We start from the raw sequence: 19,795 nt of genomic DNA, 5'->3' as shown, positions 1-19,795 counted from the left end.
GAGCTGTTTTATCATATCAGCAGTGGCGGCTGCTGAAAGATATTCAAGACGAAATACATCTGCCTATACCCTTGAGGAACCAGTAAAATGTAGTGGTTTAAACTTGACAATATTAACGTATAAATCAACACTTTGTTGTTGTATGTTGTTATACTGTGACATACATCATACAGAATAAACCACACTACTTTAAAAACTAAAGGGAAACTATTAACAACTTGTCCTCTAGACCAGGATATACGAGATTCTTTCTAACCACTTCACACAAACACACACAAAGACACTGCAAATGAAAACCATTATAAAAAAGAGAAACCCTGCGCCCTTGAAGTTCAAAAATGCACTGCCAAGTGAGCTAACCAAGCTAATAACTTAAAAAGAACTGAACGACACTTCTCTGTTACTTTTGCGGAGTGTATGATTGGCTGAATTACAGGAACATGATTTCACTGATGGGCTCTTTAAAGAAGTGACCCACAGATGGACCAGATATGACGAATGACAAAACAAACCAAGATTGTATCAGAACGTAAATGCATCAAACTATTTTTAAACAAAAAAATGAATAAAAAAATAAATATATATATATTTATTTTTTTATTCATTTTTTAAATAAAACACTGCCAGACAAATGGAAGGGCAACGCACAAGCGGTGTAATTTGTTTAAATATCATATATAATGCATCTTGGAGGTTTCAATGTGAGGGAACTAACAAATTCTTTTAATATTTTCGGCTTTCTGGTACCTCGTGGAATCTACATGGTCATGTCAACTCTTCTCTGAACCATACGTCTATTTCCAAACACAGTACCAACGTTTCCTAAACATTTACCTGGAGTGTTAAGACTTTTATTCTCTCAATGCCTGCACGCTCCCTCTTAGGATATATATGTAAACACTAGGGTCGACAAAGTGCAAGAAACAAAAATCTTAGACACACATACTGTATATAACATTCATTAAAATGTCTGCAACATACCCTACAATAACAGGTATCGGATCAATCTTTAGTTTGTGGTTTGTATTGTGATACAAAAATGAGCTTCTATACAACGGCTTATGGCAGCTAGTATTGGAGGTATTGCCCACATTAGACGGGTTACTTTCAAACACTTCACGAGACTTGGAGCCTTGGAGGGCATTAAGTGAAGACTAAAACTTTTAGTTTGGTAACTGGCTCTGGACTGAGATTGAAATCTACCGATGATTGATCAATCATGTCGCATTAGATAGAGCAAGTATCTGACATCGTTAAAGTCACTACATTGATAAGAAACATCAGAACCGTGATGAAATCTAAAAAAAAAAATAAGGAAAAATCATTACATTCAATTTACCGCCCATGGCTGCATTTCTCATTTAATCACATCAATCTGTCATTTCTGGAAGAAAGGGTAAGCTTCTAATATCTGCTCGTCTAATTAACTGACATAATCCGTATTCGGGATCTCTGCGATAATCAGCTCTCAGTGAAGTGCATTCTGTAGAATGCGAAAGTCTTGAATGCCAAATCAATTAAAAGAAAGCTGTTTAAGAACGCGGGGATGAGTCAGGCGGCTCTGCTGAAGAGAAAAGACCTGTTTAGCAATAAATGTGATTATGACAAACAGAGCAAGAGGTGAAGCACAGATGTGTTGGGACGCTTCGAGCGTTTTCACTTCACCTACGGCGAAGCTTTTACCTCCTGACATCAGAAAAACAAAAAATCCTCCCCAAACCGACACGTCTGATTAAACCATCACTGACAAAGCTCTGGATACAAACAAAAGAAGTTTGGCTTTGGGTGGTGGCAAACAATGAGTGTGACATGCAATCATCTGGAGAGGAAAGGTGGTTCCTTGTCTTTCGCGCGTCGCTAAGTCATCGCCTCCCGCAAATATTACTGTATATCCGGCCCAAGGGTGAGCGTCAGGAAGCGGAGATAGCAAATCCGGTAAGATTTTTTTGACATTTCTCCCCGGCTCCCGTAGCTTGTATCTTGCCGACACAGGAGGGGATGTTGGTTCTTTATCTAACGAACCCCGGAGAGGATGATAAATGGCTGGAACAGCAAGCAGGTGGCAGTGCAGGAAACAAGCCGCGGATATTTTCTCCCCGACATAACCGAGGATGTAATGAAGCCTGCACAAAGAAGACAGGATTGTCGACCTGATAAACAATTCCATATCCAGTCTTACACGCTCAGATAGCGACTCACTTCTCCAGCTTCATATCAATGCACGGAGTTTGGGTCCACACTTTTTAAACAGGTGTTTTCCAGAAGTGAGAAACATGACTGTAGACTGGCAACCCATTGCTAGGTCTTTAGGACAGCAAGAGGGCTAGATTTAGAGGGCGCAGAGAGGTGAGACATTGGTCATAAATATTAACATGTAGTGGTGCAGTCAAAGCAAGAAGGTTGCCGGTTTGCTTCCAGGTCTGTGGGGAGGTAACTTATGACCTTTCTGTGTGGAGTTTGTATGTTCTGCCCCTGTTGCGATTACTCCGAGCACTCCGGTTTCCTCCCACAGTCCAAAAACATACAGAGGTTAATTGGTGACTTGTGGAAATTGTCAGTAGGTATATGTGTGTGTGTGATGGTTGTATGTCTTGTGTGTGTTTTGCGACAGTCTGGTGTCCTGTTCAGGGTGTCCCCCAACTCTTGCCTGAAGTAACTGGGATAGGCTTCAGGCCCCCACGACCTCCATAATGGAATAAGAGGTAAAAAATAATAATAAATAAATTAGTGTATTACCATGGAATAAGTATGTTGGTTTCATTTTGTTTTTTCCCCAGTAGTGTACGTTCCACCTAATATGCTCCCGCATTTGTTATTTTGGGGATATTACGCAATGTATTTTAGAAAGACCATCTGCAAGAGGAGGGGTCACATTTAATTAAGACTATAGATAAGAAAAGGTAGGTTATGCTTCCAAATATCAAATCAGGAAAAAGTTGCTAAGTGGATTTTCTCAAAGTTAGTTTAGCTCCAGGGAAAGAAAACATGACTACAGTACTTATTCTGTGAACTGATTAATTCCATATATGCACGAGGATCACTCGTGAAAAACAAATGCAGATTTATAACAAACACTTCAGCATGTTGTGGAATTATCTAGTTTTTATTTTCGAGGACAATAAACTCCACAGCCAAGTCATTTACTTTCAACATCGTCCATGAAATCTTGGCTTGCAAGTAGCTTCCATACATTCCTTAAAATTTTATTGGAGCCTGTGGAATCTGGAGCGCATCGACTGAGCCATATGGAAGCATTAATTAAAGATATATATTTCTGCAAAATGACATATAAACCCTCGTCCGACAGCTTGCCGCGGATTGTTTTTCTGGCGAGGACGAGCTGTAGATGGTAATCATTGCCTGAGGCGCACTTGTCCACTGCTTCGACTGCCAACGCTGCCTCCTAACTCGTTGACCCTTCACACCATCTCCTCAAACAGCCCTCCACCCACATTCAGAGGCACTTTATTTTATCACAGTGGTCGTTCCCCTCCCATGCCCACACCATATCTCCCCGCAAGATCCCTCAAGCGCCAGACCTCACAACCCGTGCGCCGGCCGCCGCACCTCCCAGAAAAAAAAACATCACACTATAAAGCCCCCAGCACTCACAGATAAGAAGCCCCAAGAAATCAAGCAGCTTGGCAGCGGAGCAGATTGAGAAGCAGAGCTCAGTGCCCAGGAGATACCCACGGGCTACAAACACTGCAGATAGCACTGTCGGATAAGCAGCCAGACAACATGAAGCTTCTTGCCCTCTTTACGCGCCTATCCTTTGCTAGCACATGGCCTGCACCCCTCACACACATCATCCCTCTCCCGCCTCTTCTCTCCTTGCCCTTTCTTCGCAACCCCCTCCTTCCCTCCATCCAGATGAAGAGAAAACCTTGTTCTCCACCGACTCAAACTGACAGCTTAAGCCAAAGGCCTTCACATGCTTTTTCCGAAGGTCTTGTTTGTTTTCATCCGTCTGAGAATACGCTGTCACGGGGGAATAAGAATGTGACATGTTCTATTAAAACAAATTTATAAAAATAAGAAAAAACAGCGCACAGGGATCATTGTTTTTTGAAGTTAAGCTTTGTTTGGAGCCTTAGCCGCGGTCCTTTGAGGCAGATTAGCGATGACAAACCATTTATAGTTGTTTTGTTTGTCGGGGTGATTGCTTCCATGCTGCAATGAGAACAGCCATATGCCACTCATCAGCTAAAAGTAGCGCACTTTAAAGAGCATTCCTTATGAGAGCTCCTTAAAGCAGAGGACATGAAGGACGACCGCTGCCACTGTTACCCGGAGACGAGACACATCAGTGGAACGATGGGAGCAAAAATTTATGGTTTGAAAATGCACTGAAGCAGGGGCAACAGATGCTTTCCAAGGATAAAAATAGTCCCGATGTGACAATTTGTGAAATAGCTTACGGGAAGAAAGGATGCAGCCGATGTGTTCTTTGTCGTTATGATGTTTTCCGCTAACATAAAAACACTGTTTTTAGCCAGATGAAGGGTGACATGGGAAAAGTAGGAAATACTTCATTTATCAAATTACGATAGATGCAACTGATTTTTCAATAGTGATGATGTTAGTTTTTAATTGTTGCCTGTTCATAAATATTGTAGTTTTAAAACCATTTCTCTGCAAAATGTTACTAGCAGTTATGCTAACTGCATCAATGCTTTGTACTGAAACAGTATGTGACGGTACTTAAAAAAAAAAAATTGATAGAAAAAGTTCAAATATTAAAGGTGTATTCATACATATGCATTGATTTCATGGATACCAAACAGGACAAGGAAATTCCCGCCACAAATGTCTCCAACCACCATCATCTATTTTGAATAAATGTTTATTCAAACAACAGATTTTTGACGTTGGAATTGTAACAGTAATTCAACACGTTATGATAATTGATTACTCAATGAAAACTAAAAACTAATCTGACCAAGAATCCACTTTCAATCAATGTTCTTTGCTATCTGGTACATCATGTTCCTTCTGAAAGTGCAACTAATGTGAAAACCTGCTCAGTCAAATGTTTCAAACATTTAATTATTTCTCTCCAAGATGCAGTAATTCCCTCATCATGATGATGTTTTAAGGTTATTACTTTATAAAGTTCTATTCCTTCTAATCATATCTATCCTTCTATCAGCGAACGAGAGGTTACAAGAGCGAACTCCATTATGATGTAATAATGGTCTTCACTCCTCCTCCAGCCAGCTGTAATCATGCCCTGCTTTGTTTGTACAACAAGTCCCTTGGAAGTGCACACTTACACTATTGATGACCTGAAGTGAAAAACCTTGACACTTGACCAATCACAGCAGTGTGGGTGTAGTTCGGGTAAACAAGATTCCAACTCCCGAAAACGTAACTGTTTTCAGTGGGTGGGGCTTAATTTTCTGATGTAAATATTTCAATGAAAAGAGAGTTTTGTACAAAGAGTCACATACTGATGAGTTCAATAACGGTCCAGGATCTATTTAAGATACACTTAACTCAACATGTCAATTGAACATTAGGTTATTTTCCCTGGCTTTTAGAGGTATAAAGACACATTTGCAGCTTTCTTATATGGAACCACCCCACTGACCCTATAGCTAAATTCAGTAAAATCATTGGACCCAGTTGATGGTGATCACACTCCCGAAAAGCTCTACATTGTGATCCTAAACCAACAAAAGTTAATAGATTTTAAAAACATTGTTGAATATAGACATTTTTTGATAATGTCTGCAGAGCTGAAGTGTTGAAGACGATTTTATATAAGTGAAAAAGGCTTCTCGGAAATTCTGATGATCTCTCATGGATGAGGACATAAAACTCTTAACAACCGAATATCCGCACGGGCAAATGGCGACGGTCGATGCCAATAAAACAAGAATCTCTTTTCGCCAAGGTAGTGCAGGACGCCATCCTGCAATTTAATCAGTCAGTCAGCCAGAATTAATGTCCCTAATATCATGATTTCTCCATTACTCTATTTAACATAATTAAAATGTCGAGCGCTGGGGCCATAAAGCGGGTCGTTGGAGATTGTAATTCTGCCGTAAAGCTATGAAGCATGAAAATGTCACTTACCGAGTACCCGCGGCCTGACAGCGAGTGAGTGGAACTCTGTAGGGAGAGAGAGGAGGACAAGGATGACCTTTAAGGAGCGTTCCACTCGCTGACAAAGACATGATGAAGCAGGGCCGCTTTAATATCAATATTCACGTTAACCTTTTACCCGACCGGCCGTGTTCTTCACACCCGCGGATCACTTGCATACATTCCTGCCCTGATCACGGGGCAGCTGAGTGGCACTCCCGGAGCAATATCCTCCTTCTTATGCCTGGCTTTTTAATTATTCTTTTTCTATTATTAAATGTTCTTTATTACTTGAATTTCTCTTGCTGCACATATACTTTACCTGTGTCTTCATACTGGAACTTCCCACATCGATCAGAAACTTTTGTAAAACTTATTTTTAGCACCTTTGTTCCTACCGTCTATGAAATAGACTCAAAAGGCAAAATTAAAAGTGTTTTTTGAGGGATTTGAAACAAAACAAATGATTGGCAAAATGTAATAAAGTTTCCATGTGAATTTGAGTTTGAATTTGCAAATGTATTTTTAGGTTAAGAATAAATAAAATAACTCTTCCTCTCAAAGATGCAGCAAGTTTCTCATCATGACCATATTTTGAACGTATTACTTCATAAAGTTCTGAAATCTTGGCGAGATATTCTCATGAGAGATATTTTGGTGAGATGAAGTAGCAAAACCTGTGTGTTCACATCACTAAAGACCCATCATGGAACAAAAACCATGCCGAGAACACGCAGCATCTAGTTTCTCTGCAAACCGAGAGTAGCCGACACCCTGGCCCCGCCACCAACTCCCTCTTCTCAAGAACCACATAGCGCATCCTGTCCAGATGCGTAACCGTATGGAAACTGTAGAACACAGTCAGAGCAGCAGAGAGGATCATCAACTTATCCCCTTCCTCCAGTTGGGGACTCTGCCCATCCTCTCACCACCTTTTCAGGTAACTGACATCAGGAAGAACGCTCGTCATAAACAATCTGTAGCTAAAATGTGAATAAGGTTTCATCATTTGTACTTGACTTAAATAATATGTACTTTACTGACCTTAGTGTGAGCTTTGGAGAGCATTGAAGATCAAAAATCATTCTTCTTAACAATATAATGTTATATTTTTGGCTATCCAGTGAAGAAATACTTTTCTCTTTCATCATAAGCATCAGTGGATCCAAGTAAGTAGTTTGTTTTTTGACCCAAAGACAACACAAGGGGTACCACAAACACATTTGTTTTTGGCCTATGGGTCACCTTGACCCTGAAGTTGTGGGCTGAACATAATGTAAATCAACTTTCTGAAAAAGGGATAATATTTTCATTTTAGTAGGTTTAGTTTCTTATTTTTACGTTTTTTATCTTTTCCCAATCACATTTGTTTTGTTCAACATCAGTTTCACTGCTAATGGAAGTATATGTAAAACTGTAAACAACAGTGATATTTGTTCCTTATCTGATCTTAAACACTTGCACATCTTGCAGGTCATAAAATCAACATGAATCTACATTGAACAAGCCGCAGTTCGGACACATCAAATGACTTCCTGTGGTCTCAATGGTTAACCAAGAACAAGACTTGTTTTGCCCTCTTCAGTGAGACCTGCTCTAATCCCAATCTTCAAATTCCTCCCTTCACTTTCCACTGCTTTTATTCCTCAGTCTAGATTGGCAATTTCTCCTCTCCCCGCTCTCTAGAGGAAACTTTTCAGCCGGACCAATTTGATCCACGGGTCCACCTTCAATCCAAATGACCCGCTCCACCCCGGCACCTCGTTTCACACTCTCCCATTCTCCCACACCTGCTCCACGGGGCCCGGCGCTCATCAATGCCTGTGTGTCCATCTGATTCCAGGGCCGGCCCCTGTGGTGACGATTAGGGAGGAGGCCTGTCGTGAACCGGAAAGCAGTCTCTGCGGGAATCAAAAGGCTATTCCCACATGCTCCACCTCTCTGATCCTTTCACATCCTTGAGCAGAGAAGAACTTGGATTCATTCAGCAGGGAGGTGCGATCTGTAGTCGCCCGGGATTTAATGGGTAACCTATGTGTCTCAGCCAACTCGGTGTACTTGTTGTCTTTATCTCATTTTTAGATTTATTAAATCATTATTAAAACATTTATATTCTTGTCATTTCTCATTTTTTAAGCATAAGAAGGTAAGCTTCTCAATGCATTTTCCAACCTACTTTTTGGACAATGTATTTATTTAAGGATATATATTTAACATAGTTTTTGGGGGTGTCTTGTGAATTTTATAAAATGTTTTTTAATCAGATGTCAGATCTGTTCTGACTGGAAAATGGATGTGGTTACGTGTGACATCAACAGGGGAAGTTTCCACTTCCATCGCATTGACAGCGTAAATACAAGTAAAATACATACGTAAGTTTTGACTCACGTGAAGTAAGTAGTTTAGAAATTAGTAGTGTTTCACGTCGTATGAGTTAAGGATGATAAAACCGTGATAAAACCTATTAAAAACACACTTTGGCCTTAAATAAAATATTCTTTGTTTTTCTCACGCTTATATTGACCCATTTAATACTCAATATTTATCTTTTCATGATAATACACTTTTAACGTATATCCAGCCAATCACAGAAGGCCTCACACAGTATAAACCAATCAGAAGCAACATAAGGCGGGTCTATCTTTCAACACAGCATCACTGCTAGTCTTACACAGACAGTAACATGTGATCGAGTCATCGTAACTTAATAACATTTGAATACAAATACAGCGCTGACATCATAATCAAGATAACTATCCCTCGTGATTATCCACTCATGAGCCTTAAATCTGTAGATTCTCGCTAAACTTTCAGTATGAGGAAATAAACGCTTTCAAATCAAGAGCATTGAATCAGCTGCGTCTTCCTTGTAATCCTTTATTATCACGGTCATACTCTATACTGTTTAAAATCCTTTTTTAAATTATTTATCAGTTCATTCATTTTTTTCTATACTTTTTCATTGTTTAAAACAAATTTAGATTTATATTTTCTAGCCAATTGAAAGATCTCAGATCATTAAATATGGCAGGTTAAAGATTTTGAATACAGAATTTCTAAATAAATTAATAATTAAAACATAATATTTCAGCTATGACTCTTATGTCAATCTCAAAGATGACAGATGGTTTATGAAGCTATAAATAAATATTTATCCACAATCGATGACTGCCAGAGATCTAATGATCTAAGACTAATGACCCGCAAAATTTCATAACAACTTAAGAAAGACTTTTTGAAATATTATAAATTTATTGTTAAATCATAGTTTTACACCATCTTCATATGACAATGACAAAGATGTACAGGTTTATGCTAACACTGTGTGTGTGCATGCGTGTGTTCAGAATGCTAATAAGATATGAAATAACCAGTAGCCAATTGAATAAGCTTCTCTTTTGGGTTTATATACATGTAAAACTGACACTAAAGGAGTCGGTGCCTCACCAACCATGAACCTCACCGCACATCACTCACAGAATCTCGCTTCGATTCTGATATTCACCTGGTATAGCTTTTTCGGAGAATGTTTGCATAAATCCTTTAAGCCTTCATTATGGTTTTAAAAGTACCGGTTTGGCGCCCTTATACAACCAACCTTAACCAAACAATATTGTTGAATCCATAGTTTGCCTCATTAACACACTCAATTGATTTAAAATCAAATCGCAACCGCGAGAATATGAATCCAATCTAGGAGACACCCACGGTTCGCATCCCTGATTAATACTAAATTACTCCTGCATAAATCAGTATAATTTTCACATTTAAATAAGTACGTAAAGTATGTCTCCCAAAATTCTTTAGTTTCAAGAACAATTCCTCATACAAGATGGACATTACAGAAAAAGCACCATGGAGGGATTTGGATTTTTTTAAATAGCTTTTTGGACAAAGATGAAGATAAAGACAACCGAGTTCCAGTCGCTACTTTAAAAAAAGATCTACATTTTTGCCTATTCCTCTAAAAAGGAACAGATTACTCTGAAAATAATCCCAACCCTTAGTCGACATGAGGGTCAGTAGAAAAGTAGAGTAAAACATTTAAAAACTATCCCTTAAATTGAGAGGTTATTTTTCCGAAATTGTTGAAAACTAAATTGAATTGTAGGGCATTTTTAACGCATTTAAATGTCATGTAAGAAACATATTGTGTGAAATAAAAGACCGCCGCCCTGCAGGACACCATGTGCCATGATGGTGTGTGTTGTTGAAAGTCAAGTCATGCTGCCTTTACATGTCTGCACATCCTGTATGTTTGATTTCACAGGGCTAGCACATTCTGTTTATCCACAAGCCCATATGTGCGCCTTTCCATGTGCGTGAACGTCTGAGGTGGTGGGAGGCCAAAACCATTTAGAATTAGCCTCGCCATATATAGTTCATTCTACTTACAGCATTCTGTGTGGAAGGAGAGGCTTATTTAAATGATAATGAGGGACAATCCATTGGATTTAGCTGTGGTGGAGGGGGGCGGACGAGGGGACAGAGTGAAGGAGGGGGGGGGATCCATTAAAACGCTGGCGGTTCATAAGCCATAGGGTCGGCATGCAGCTAAACACTCTCTCTTAAAAGCCATTATACATGGTTCTCTCAATGGATTTCTGCAGCGCTTAGGACTTCAAAAGGATTTAAGAACCCGCCCCTGAGAGAGTGTGTGTGTGTGTGTGTGTGTGTGTGTGTGTGTGTGTGTGGAAGGAAGGATGCATATGTTTGTGTGTGTGAATGATGGAAAGTGGCAAGAATGATGGGATGGATGCTGGCGGCATTTAAGGGTTAACTAAACAGCTCTGGAGGAGACAAATGTTGCTAAATCCACCCCCTAATCCTCTCCCCGATTCCACGCCTCCTCCTCCACACGCCAGTAAAAAAAATAAATAAAGTGTGTATCAGAGAGGAGGGTCGCTCGGCGTCTCCTACCAGACGACGGTTTGCTGCAATCGCGACGTTCGAGGCCAATCAGAGCCGGCTGAGAAAGGTGGTTAATAGGTGTTGGAGAAATCACGGCTAACCTCAGGACACAAACGTGGTCCAGCCCACTCCCCTCCTCCACCGCCCCGTGTGCCCCCTTAATCCTCATGCGCCTCAGTTCCTAGGCACCGCGGGTACAATTACCTCGTCAGAATAAACAGATAAAGACACGACCATGCCGACAAACAAAAAGCATTTCCCTCGCAATTTCTTCCAGCCTGATCCCAAATTGATGCATGACTGTCTTTAAAGATGACGCAGGCGAGTGAATCAACATTTCACATTCGTCTTCATTTCCTTTTTCGGCAACACGAGGGAAAATCCATTTCCCTCGCAGGAGACGGGTCGTTAGTAAAGAGACCTCCGTCTTAGTGGCGCAAAGGTGAGTTTAATGTAAGTGAAAAGATGAAGAATTTTCCTTTATTGCTCAGTGTTTGTGGCTCATTGCATTGTCCAATTGGTTTGGAATATAAAGAAAACTTAGTAGAAAATCAATGTAATTCATCTTAGTGTCATGGTCGAGTCAACTCTATCCAAGCTATTCAGGGTGAGAGGCATACGCCATTTAGGTTGAAAATCCACCACACTTATTGACGGTGAACCTTTTCCTTGTTTGAAACCTTCACCAAGGGAAAATATAGACTTTTATAGCTGCTAAGAAAGGCTGGTTCTGCCATTGGAAGAATTGGAGTATTGTGTAATAGACTACATTTATTTATAATGAATGTGGCAGGTGAAGAAGCGTCATGAAGCAGCGTAATGTTTTTTAGGGCTTAGGATTTGGTGCCCTTAGAAAAAGTAAGTAAAGTGTCAATAGAACAGCTTTTCAAAGTGTTGGATTACAGAGCAAAGTGTGCCATCTAGTGGACTAGAGTCAATAAATGATACTCCAACCCATCACTAGTTGGTAGTGATGGTCTGATGAAGCTTCATAAAGCTGTGTCATTATTTTTGGAGTCCACTAGATGGCAGTCTCTGACACTATTTTCTTATGTTGTAAACAACTGTTCTAATGAAACATCATTTTTAAACTAATGGCGCCACCAACTGACCGCTAAACAACATGACACTGTTTCATGAAGCTTCATCAGACCATCACTACTGGTAGTTACACTCATATCTTATTTGTTTTGTTGGTTAAATATATGTTTATTTGCATACCAATAGTAAACATTTCAATTAAGATCAGATATTTTAACCATTAAGCATTTTCATTATGAATTTGGAATTTCTGTTTGAACAGTTGAACCAGAAGATGCTTGTGAGAAGACCACTCACGCTACCCAATGTTGTTGGATGTGAGGAGTCGAGGAGTCGGCGGCGAGACGGATGGACGGGCAGACAGAAACATTCAGACAGACAGATGGTGAGAGATGGATTGCGATGGCACGACGACAACTATCAGCGTCTGTGCGCCATTTATTTGGCAGCCGATTAGAGACGAGCCACATCTAACACTGTCGGCAATTACAGCACGCCATTTTCAACAGCCCACCCCCTCCTTCCCTTTCCTCGCCACCCCTTCCATCCTCTCGCTGCCAAGCCCACTCATCGCCCCCCCGCCCCGCCGCCCTCCTTCCCCGCTGCCTGTCGTATATCCCTGTCAGAGCTGTCAACCCACGTCCCTCTTTTATCTGACAAGCCCGTCTTTTCTCCTGACTTTTTCATTATAAGACATCCTTTTACACAAACGCGGGAGCAGCGGCGTGAGGGAGGGGGCGCCGGTGAGATGCGCAGGAGAGACTATAGAGAAAGACACGGGGAAATTAGGTTGGCTTTTTTAATTAGAATGGGTGCGAATTAAAACACTGAATAGCTTAAAAATACTGTATTTAACAAGTTCATTAAAAGCCTATTTGAGCGGCGAGGGAAGGCTGCACACGTCCTCCTTCCCCTCTATCGCTCGGCGCCTGCTTTCGTCAGCTAAATGAACAGTCTGATTGAATTCAGTTATGTTTGGGAGGGCTGCTTGACAGGCGTTCGTTAGGAAGCATATTTTTATATTCATTCAAAATGAGCCGCTTGGGATTTTGCATAAATTCTCATTACTTTCCCCCTGTATCTAAATTGCATTATTCTCTCCCTCGTGCTGAACCAAATGCCTGGCCTCCATTTTCCCTTTGCCACCTACTCATCATCTAAATGAGCTGGCATATGGAAGCCGGCGCGGTGATAATTGGAACGGCTTCTTTAACCGGCTCCATCCCGCGGTCAGCGAGGTCAGCGCACACCTGGCGGAGGTGCAAGTCGGCATTAACCGCGTCACGCTCGAATTAGTGACCTGCCAACTCGGCTACGCCGGGCGACAGGCCATTTCCTGTCGGGCTGTTTGTTTGCCATATAGATGAGATTTATGAGGTGAGAGCCGGAAACAACAGGAGCGGAGCATCAGCTGCCCTCTGAATGCTGTGTCAATGTTGCTGCTGTGCGCCCTCGCATTTTCATTCGCAGGATTCGGCCTCCCTGGGATACCCCGAGACGCTCTCCACTGCAGACGCCGGGGAAGAGTGCAGACGGGGTCAAAGGCCTCACCTCGTTGAGCTGGTCCTTGTTCCTGTGCTGTGGGTTAAGCTCCGGTACTGTTTCCTCCTGGCTGACTGGGACAGGACGCAGCATCAATGGTTTCATCTGTGAAGGAACACAACAGATTACAATGAAACCCTGATCTTAAAGACAAATTGAAGTACAAATATGCAACATTTTGAATTCATCAGTTGTTCCATATCTTTTGTAATGGTCGGTTGAATTTGTGCTCTTGCCTAACTTTTATTTTTAAATATTCTTCAACTATGTACGCACTTCCATAAAGACTTTCAATGTCCACATGACCATCAAACTGCTTTCAAGTGGGTCCAGAAGACTTTGTACTTACAAGTAAGATAAAACCAAAACCTGTTGTTTTGTTAAAACATACAAATCCAGTTGGTGATAGTGTTTTTCTTAAAGGGCAACTAATGTGTTGATTTGAGTGTTTAGTTAAATAGATCCTGAACTTCTATTGTACTCATCAGTGTATGTTTGTTTGTACAAAACTCTCTTTTCATTGAAACATTTACATTAGAAAATGTACTTAAGCCCCGCCCACTGGAAACACTTTTGCTCAAGATTACTTTATAGTTTATCATAACCACACCCACTATACTGTGATTGGTCAAACATCAAGGTTTGTCAACCTGCATCATAAATCCCTGAAAATATCCACCTTCAAGGGATTCATTGTATAAACAAAGTGTGGCATAATTACAGCTGGCTTGAGGAAAAGTGAAGCCATTATTACATCATAATGGACTTCGCTCTTGTAACCCCTTGTTCGCCGAGATTTTAGACGGGGGAGAACTTAATAAGGCGATAACAAAGCATGATATGAATCGCTCTGTACTGGCACCAGAACACATACTGTAAGTGAACATCGAAAAGAGCAGCTTGTCAAGAGGATTACAGCGAAATAAATGTGGTGAATGGATTGCCGTTGAATGTCAACAGGGTTAATTAAATGTTAAATATTATATTAACCATTTAATTTAGTTTCATAACAGCAACGGGAAGTGAAGATTAATCAAACTCTGACCAATTGCAACAAAGGAGGCATGTTTGAAGTAATTGATCAAAATAAAATGACTAAACCTGTAGTTCAACATCATTGTATGAAGATTTATAATGTCACTGCCGCTTTATAGAATTCACTCCAGCTACTTCAGTTCATAAAGGTTATTTCGCATTACGACAAATACTTAAAACATATTTAATTTCTTAACATTCTTCAGGTATGTTGGTATCCAAACAGTGTATACAGCTGCACTAAGTGTAATCTAAAGGGATGGGCTCATATGACAACCTACTCATTTCATTACTGCATATTTATAAGCTTTAGCTTCTTTGGCTAACATTCAGTGACACTTGAACCCTCCCTTGCTTTATATTAACTACTGGCACCGTTTCAGAAGCTTCCACATACAAATATCAATAGCAGCCACCAACACCGACATAACCCTGATGCCAACATGGATGACTTGTTTTATTGCAGGCCACACTGCTGGATCGCATCCAAATCCCCGACCAGATGGGAGGCTGGCGAGCCCAGCGTGCACAAGTCCGGACAGATGCAGCGCGAGCCAATCACGACGCCCCAAAACTGCTGCCCCCACCTCAGAGTTCAGTGGTAACGGCCGCAGGGTGTGTTCCGTTTGACTAGCAGTTTGTATGTAGCGGCTCCCCCGGTGGCGCGCACCTTGGCTGGCCTCGGTCTCCTGGTCTCTGCTGTAATTTAAGCAGATCACTGCTACAATTAACCTTTCCCAGTAAATATCAATTATGGCCCCCGGCTGGGCCAGAATTAAAAGGGTCATCAGCTAATCTGACAGGTCCTGCACGCCACCACCTGGCTGGGAGAGAGGGAGGGAGGCGAGACAGGGGAGAGGGTGTTTATCTACCCTCGTGCCCACCAGCTCCCATGTCAAGTCGACACAATCCACCTTTAATCATCCGCCGCTGCCAGGTAATGCTGCTGTTTGGCCAGGGGGGGAGGCATTAGAAAGGCTCTGAGGTCAACCAGGAAGATTGAGGTACCCCGGGGCCTAATCCTGTTTGACTTGTGCCTCAATAAGACTCCAAACAGACGTGGCCCTTTTTATTCCTCTTGGCCACGGGAACGCCGGAGTCAGCATCAAGTCTCCGTCAAGTGCAGCCGTTGATGAGTTTGTTTACCCGGCGTCAGTGTTGCTGACAAATTCCTGATGGCACGCAAAGTGTTTCCGTCTCCTCCGGGGGCCCGCGCCTACATTACCCAGTCAGCTATCAACTCCACTATTGATCAGCGCGCCGTCTAATTAGCCACCTAGGTTAATGAAGCAGCTTCCAAGGATCGTACAAGGCGCCGTTAAACGGGACATGAGAGCAATTGATCTAGGGAGGAATAGTGCGACTCTGACAAAAGATTGGCAACCCCGGCTGACTGTGATTAAGGCAGGGATTAATTTCCAGTCTGGGGAGCTGTTTAATTGGCCCTGAGCACCCGACTGTAAAGCTTTAACGTGTTGTTGTTTTTTTTTAATACCTCTCTGGTCCATTCATTAATGCTTAAGGACATTTTAGTTAGCGCCCAATCTACAGTCCGCCCCAGGGGGGAAGCCGGGGGACCACGACTTACTTTATGAGAAGCAGCCAACCGCTGTTTGACACACAAATTAACACTATCTTTAGTGAAAAAAAATGTGCATCCAATGCTTAGTGATCCCTTCATTTGAAGCTTTCAACCATTTTTTTCAACAATGCATTTCTTGTTTATTTATTTCCTAGTTCACCATTTTTAACCCATTATTATATTTCACCCAGTACATCAGACCCAATTACTATTTTAACTCTTTTAAGTGTACAAAACATTTGTTTAAAATGTTTATATTTAAATATGTAATTGGTTTGAATTGGGTAATAAAGAAGTGGTCCCCAAACCCCGGTCCAGGGACCTATACCGGTCCTTGAGGCATTTGTTACCGGCCTTTTCTGTTGATTATTACTGTCTTTTCTTGTCCTTTTTTGGAGTTTTGTTTTTCAAAGACATGGTGTTTTCTCTGAAGTAACATTAGCCTGTGAATCTTGAAACATCAAAAAGTAAAGTTCACTCAAAAGATAAACCTGTAAACAAGTGGAAAAATGCTTTTATGTAAAGGTCGGCCCATGAAAATAATGCCCACATTAAACCGGTCAACGGTACAAAAAAGGTTGGGAACCCCTGTCTTAAAATAAATTTACACTATACCATGGTCACAGGAAAATGTATTTATTTCCTTAATTTATTATGTTGTTTCAATACTGGTTTCATTGTATTGTCTGGTTTGATTGTGAAGCGAACTTGCGAGTAAAATGTATTATTATAATTATCATATGTTTTAATGATCAGGTTTTGCTCTTCAAAGCTCCTGTAGTTGTTACCTGCAGTGCATAGCAGGTATTCTGTAAGTGTTTAGCAAACAAGGAGTTATGTTACAATTACTGGACAAGAACTGAATCTGTTTATTGTCACTTATAATTGCTAAATGTCCACTTAGAAATGGTTATATTATTTTAGAAACATTGGTAAAAGAAACCGAAAAAAGACAATCAATCAAAAACGTAACCCTAACAGTGGAAGTAATAGGGATGACGCCAAACAATTATATGTTTGAGAGTTTTTAAAATTATTAACTTTCTCAAATAATGAGTAAATGTTTAAACAAGATTTGAAGAGATGAAAACATTAATCTGGATCGCTTCACAGTGTAAAGACATTTTCAAAATGTACACTCTTTAAATATTTAGAGTTTTTAAATATTTCACTTTTACAGGAAGAAGCCTTGTTAGGCAAGAAACACAAACTCGCCTTTTTGCAATAAATACAAATGATTGCCTTAGTATTAGGAGAAGTACAGAACAAATGGAAACAAAATGTTTTGCTATGAACCACCTTTTTCATGAAATGTTGTAAGACCTAAAGTGAGCTAAAAACTAGTGATGGTCTGATGAAGCTTCATGAAACAGTGTCATGTTGTTTGGAGGTCAGTAGGTGGCGCCATCAGATTAAAAATGATGTGATGTTTCAATAGAACAGTTGTTCAAAACGAAGGAAAATAGTGCGGGGACTGCCATCTAGTCTACAAAATAATGACACTGTTTCATGAAGCTTCATCAGACCATCACTACTAAAAAACAGAGCTATCTTCTATAATTTGAAGCCTTCTTGAGAGTTAAAAGCAACGTTGTGATAGAACAACCTGATCCAATGGTGAGCAGGCTCAGCAGTGATGAGTTATGTATGATAACTGTACTAAGATATCCCACAACATACACTCTAAATGATGTGTTGGCATTAGAACTGTGGGTAAGAATTCTTCATTGATTTAACAATAACACGGTAAAGTAAGTGTCTAATGGAGATTATGGTGGATGTGTGTGGGGCCTCAGTAACAAATGGAGACACAGAAAACAGCAGAGTGAGGACCAGTGTTTTACATGAATAATGTACTAGAAATTAGCTCCATTAGTCTCGGTATTGAACATGTCTGCGATTCCTCTCTGGTGGCTCCTGCTCCCTGCTTTTTAATTATCTTCAAAGGGCCCTTCGGCATCTTAATTCCTCTCAAGTTGACTAATGCCAACTTGGATCTGTTCATTTATTCTTCTTTAACCCTGGGTGAAGTCACAGTCGTTGGGGCTAATTAGGAATGGCCGAGTCAAGTCGTGACAGTCGTGAATGTTTTCCTCCCTGCTCAGGCCAACGGTGGTAACACTGCCAATCCATCCACACTTGTCCGCCTGCAGCCTTCATCCTTTTCTCGATGCGTCTGAGGCAGTGCTGGAGAGCTGCTGTCTCTCTTGTAAGAAGCGGCTACCGCTGACCTTTTCTGTTCCTGTTCCCACTCTTTTCACTCACCCTCGTCTCTCTTTAGCTCGCAGTCACCTGTCAACTGTTCTAAGGGAGGTTGTGCTTCATCCTCGTGCCGGCGTCAATCCTTATTACCCTTAGGAACCTGGACCTTGGCCTCCTGCTCACTTGCTTTCAAGCTATCCTGACGCGACACACTAGCACGCTTCAATCTAGTGTTCGGCATCTAGGCGTGGAGGAGACAAGGGGCAACGTATTGAAGGAAAAGGAAAGGGGAGCGACAAATACAGATCCTTCCTTCTAATTTGTTCGGAAAAAGTGTCCCGCGCAAAAGGACCCTCACCCCCATTAACCCAGAGACAAGCTACAAGCGTTGCTCAGGGACGCATCAGCGGCTTGTGTGTGCGCGAGGGGGTCCCACCGGTGGAGCCGGCGAAGGAACCTCTGCGCTCGCCTCAATCTATCGGCTCATTATCCCCCCCCCCGCCCAGGCAGGGGTACAGACAAGTGCACTTTAGGGCCACAGGCCAAATTGATTCATCTGCCTTCATTTTCCTCCGGCTCAGAAGTGGCAGCTGCTCAAAGGCAAGGGGGAAGAAGTGGTAAGATGGTGGAAGGATAAGAGTGAGGCGGGGAGCCATATGAAGAAGAGGAGGTGTTTTTTTTCTTTGTCTTAGCTCATTTTTGTTTTTTCTCTTTTGTGCATCGACGCAGACACCTCCATCACTAAAGAAAAAAAAAATAAAATCACCGTCAAGACTCACCACCAAATCCCAAGTTGGAAATTAGCCCAAGGACAAGCGGTTTGATTTACTACGAGGAAAGCAAATGGATTTTAGCTTTTATTTTGACGAGTCCCACTATATCCATTACGCCTTTTTAATCATAAATTATTCATGGAACTCGTCTCATAATAAATATCCACATAAAAAGTACACACATTACACAAGCTCTACGATGGCCCTTTAACACCCTCTCTAGCTCCCGCTGCACTCAGGACTACATTGCCTTGTAAGCTTGTTTTGAAATATGAGCCTATGAAACCCAGACAGCGCCTCTAATAGAGGCAACGTCTCAACCGGCCGTTGATATTTCTTCTGAGCCAAAGCTATTGTGGATAAATAAATGTAAATAATATGATAAGACAAAGATAATAGATAATATAGATAGTTTAATATTGGACCTCAATACAATGCTCAGTTAAAAAAAAACAAAAAACGAAATTAGGCTAAATCCTCCTAAATGTGTGAGAATAAAATTGAACTATAGCGTTGATCAGTGAAATTACATTTTCTCAGGGGCCACATTTTATACTGCGGCTGTTGTTAGGGGCCATCAAACAAAAATAAAGTTGCCAAAATTGTAAAATCAAGTAAA

At 41.1% G+C, this 19,795-nt stretch overlaps 1 protein-coding gene across 12 annotated transcripts in view; it reads right to left on the bottom strand.

Annotated features, from left to right (window-relative positions):
- The window catches only part of fbrsl1 (fibrosin-like 1), a 336,829-nt gene that overhangs the window by 185,115 nt on the left and 131,919 nt on the right, over positions 1-19,795 (bottom strand). For 11 of the 12 annotated variants that reach the window (XM_087796551.1, XM_087796544.1, XM_087796549.1 and 8 more), the window contains exons 3-4: positions 13,594-13,689; positions 6,082-6,117 (exon numbers count right to left, since the gene is read on the bottom strand). In XM_087796551.1, the coding sequence (XP_087652677.1) occupies positions 6,082-6,117; positions 13,594-13,689 (132 nt within the window). The remainder of the gene's footprint in view (positions 1-6,081; positions 6,118-13,593; positions 13,690-19,795) is intronic. The other variant, XM_087796543.1, reaches the window with a different exon arrangement.

This window comes from Callionymus lyra, chromosome 1 (genome assembly GCF_982586985.1).
Source record: "Callionymus lyra chromosome 1, fCalLyr1.hap1.1, whole genome shotgun sequence".
Lineage (NCBI taxonomy): Eukaryota > Metazoa > Chordata > Actinopteri > Syngnathiformes > Callionymidae > Callionymus > Callionymus lyra.
The sequence above is the reverse complement of the archived record's forward strand: the minus strand, read 5'-3'. Positions and strand labels throughout refer to the sequence as shown.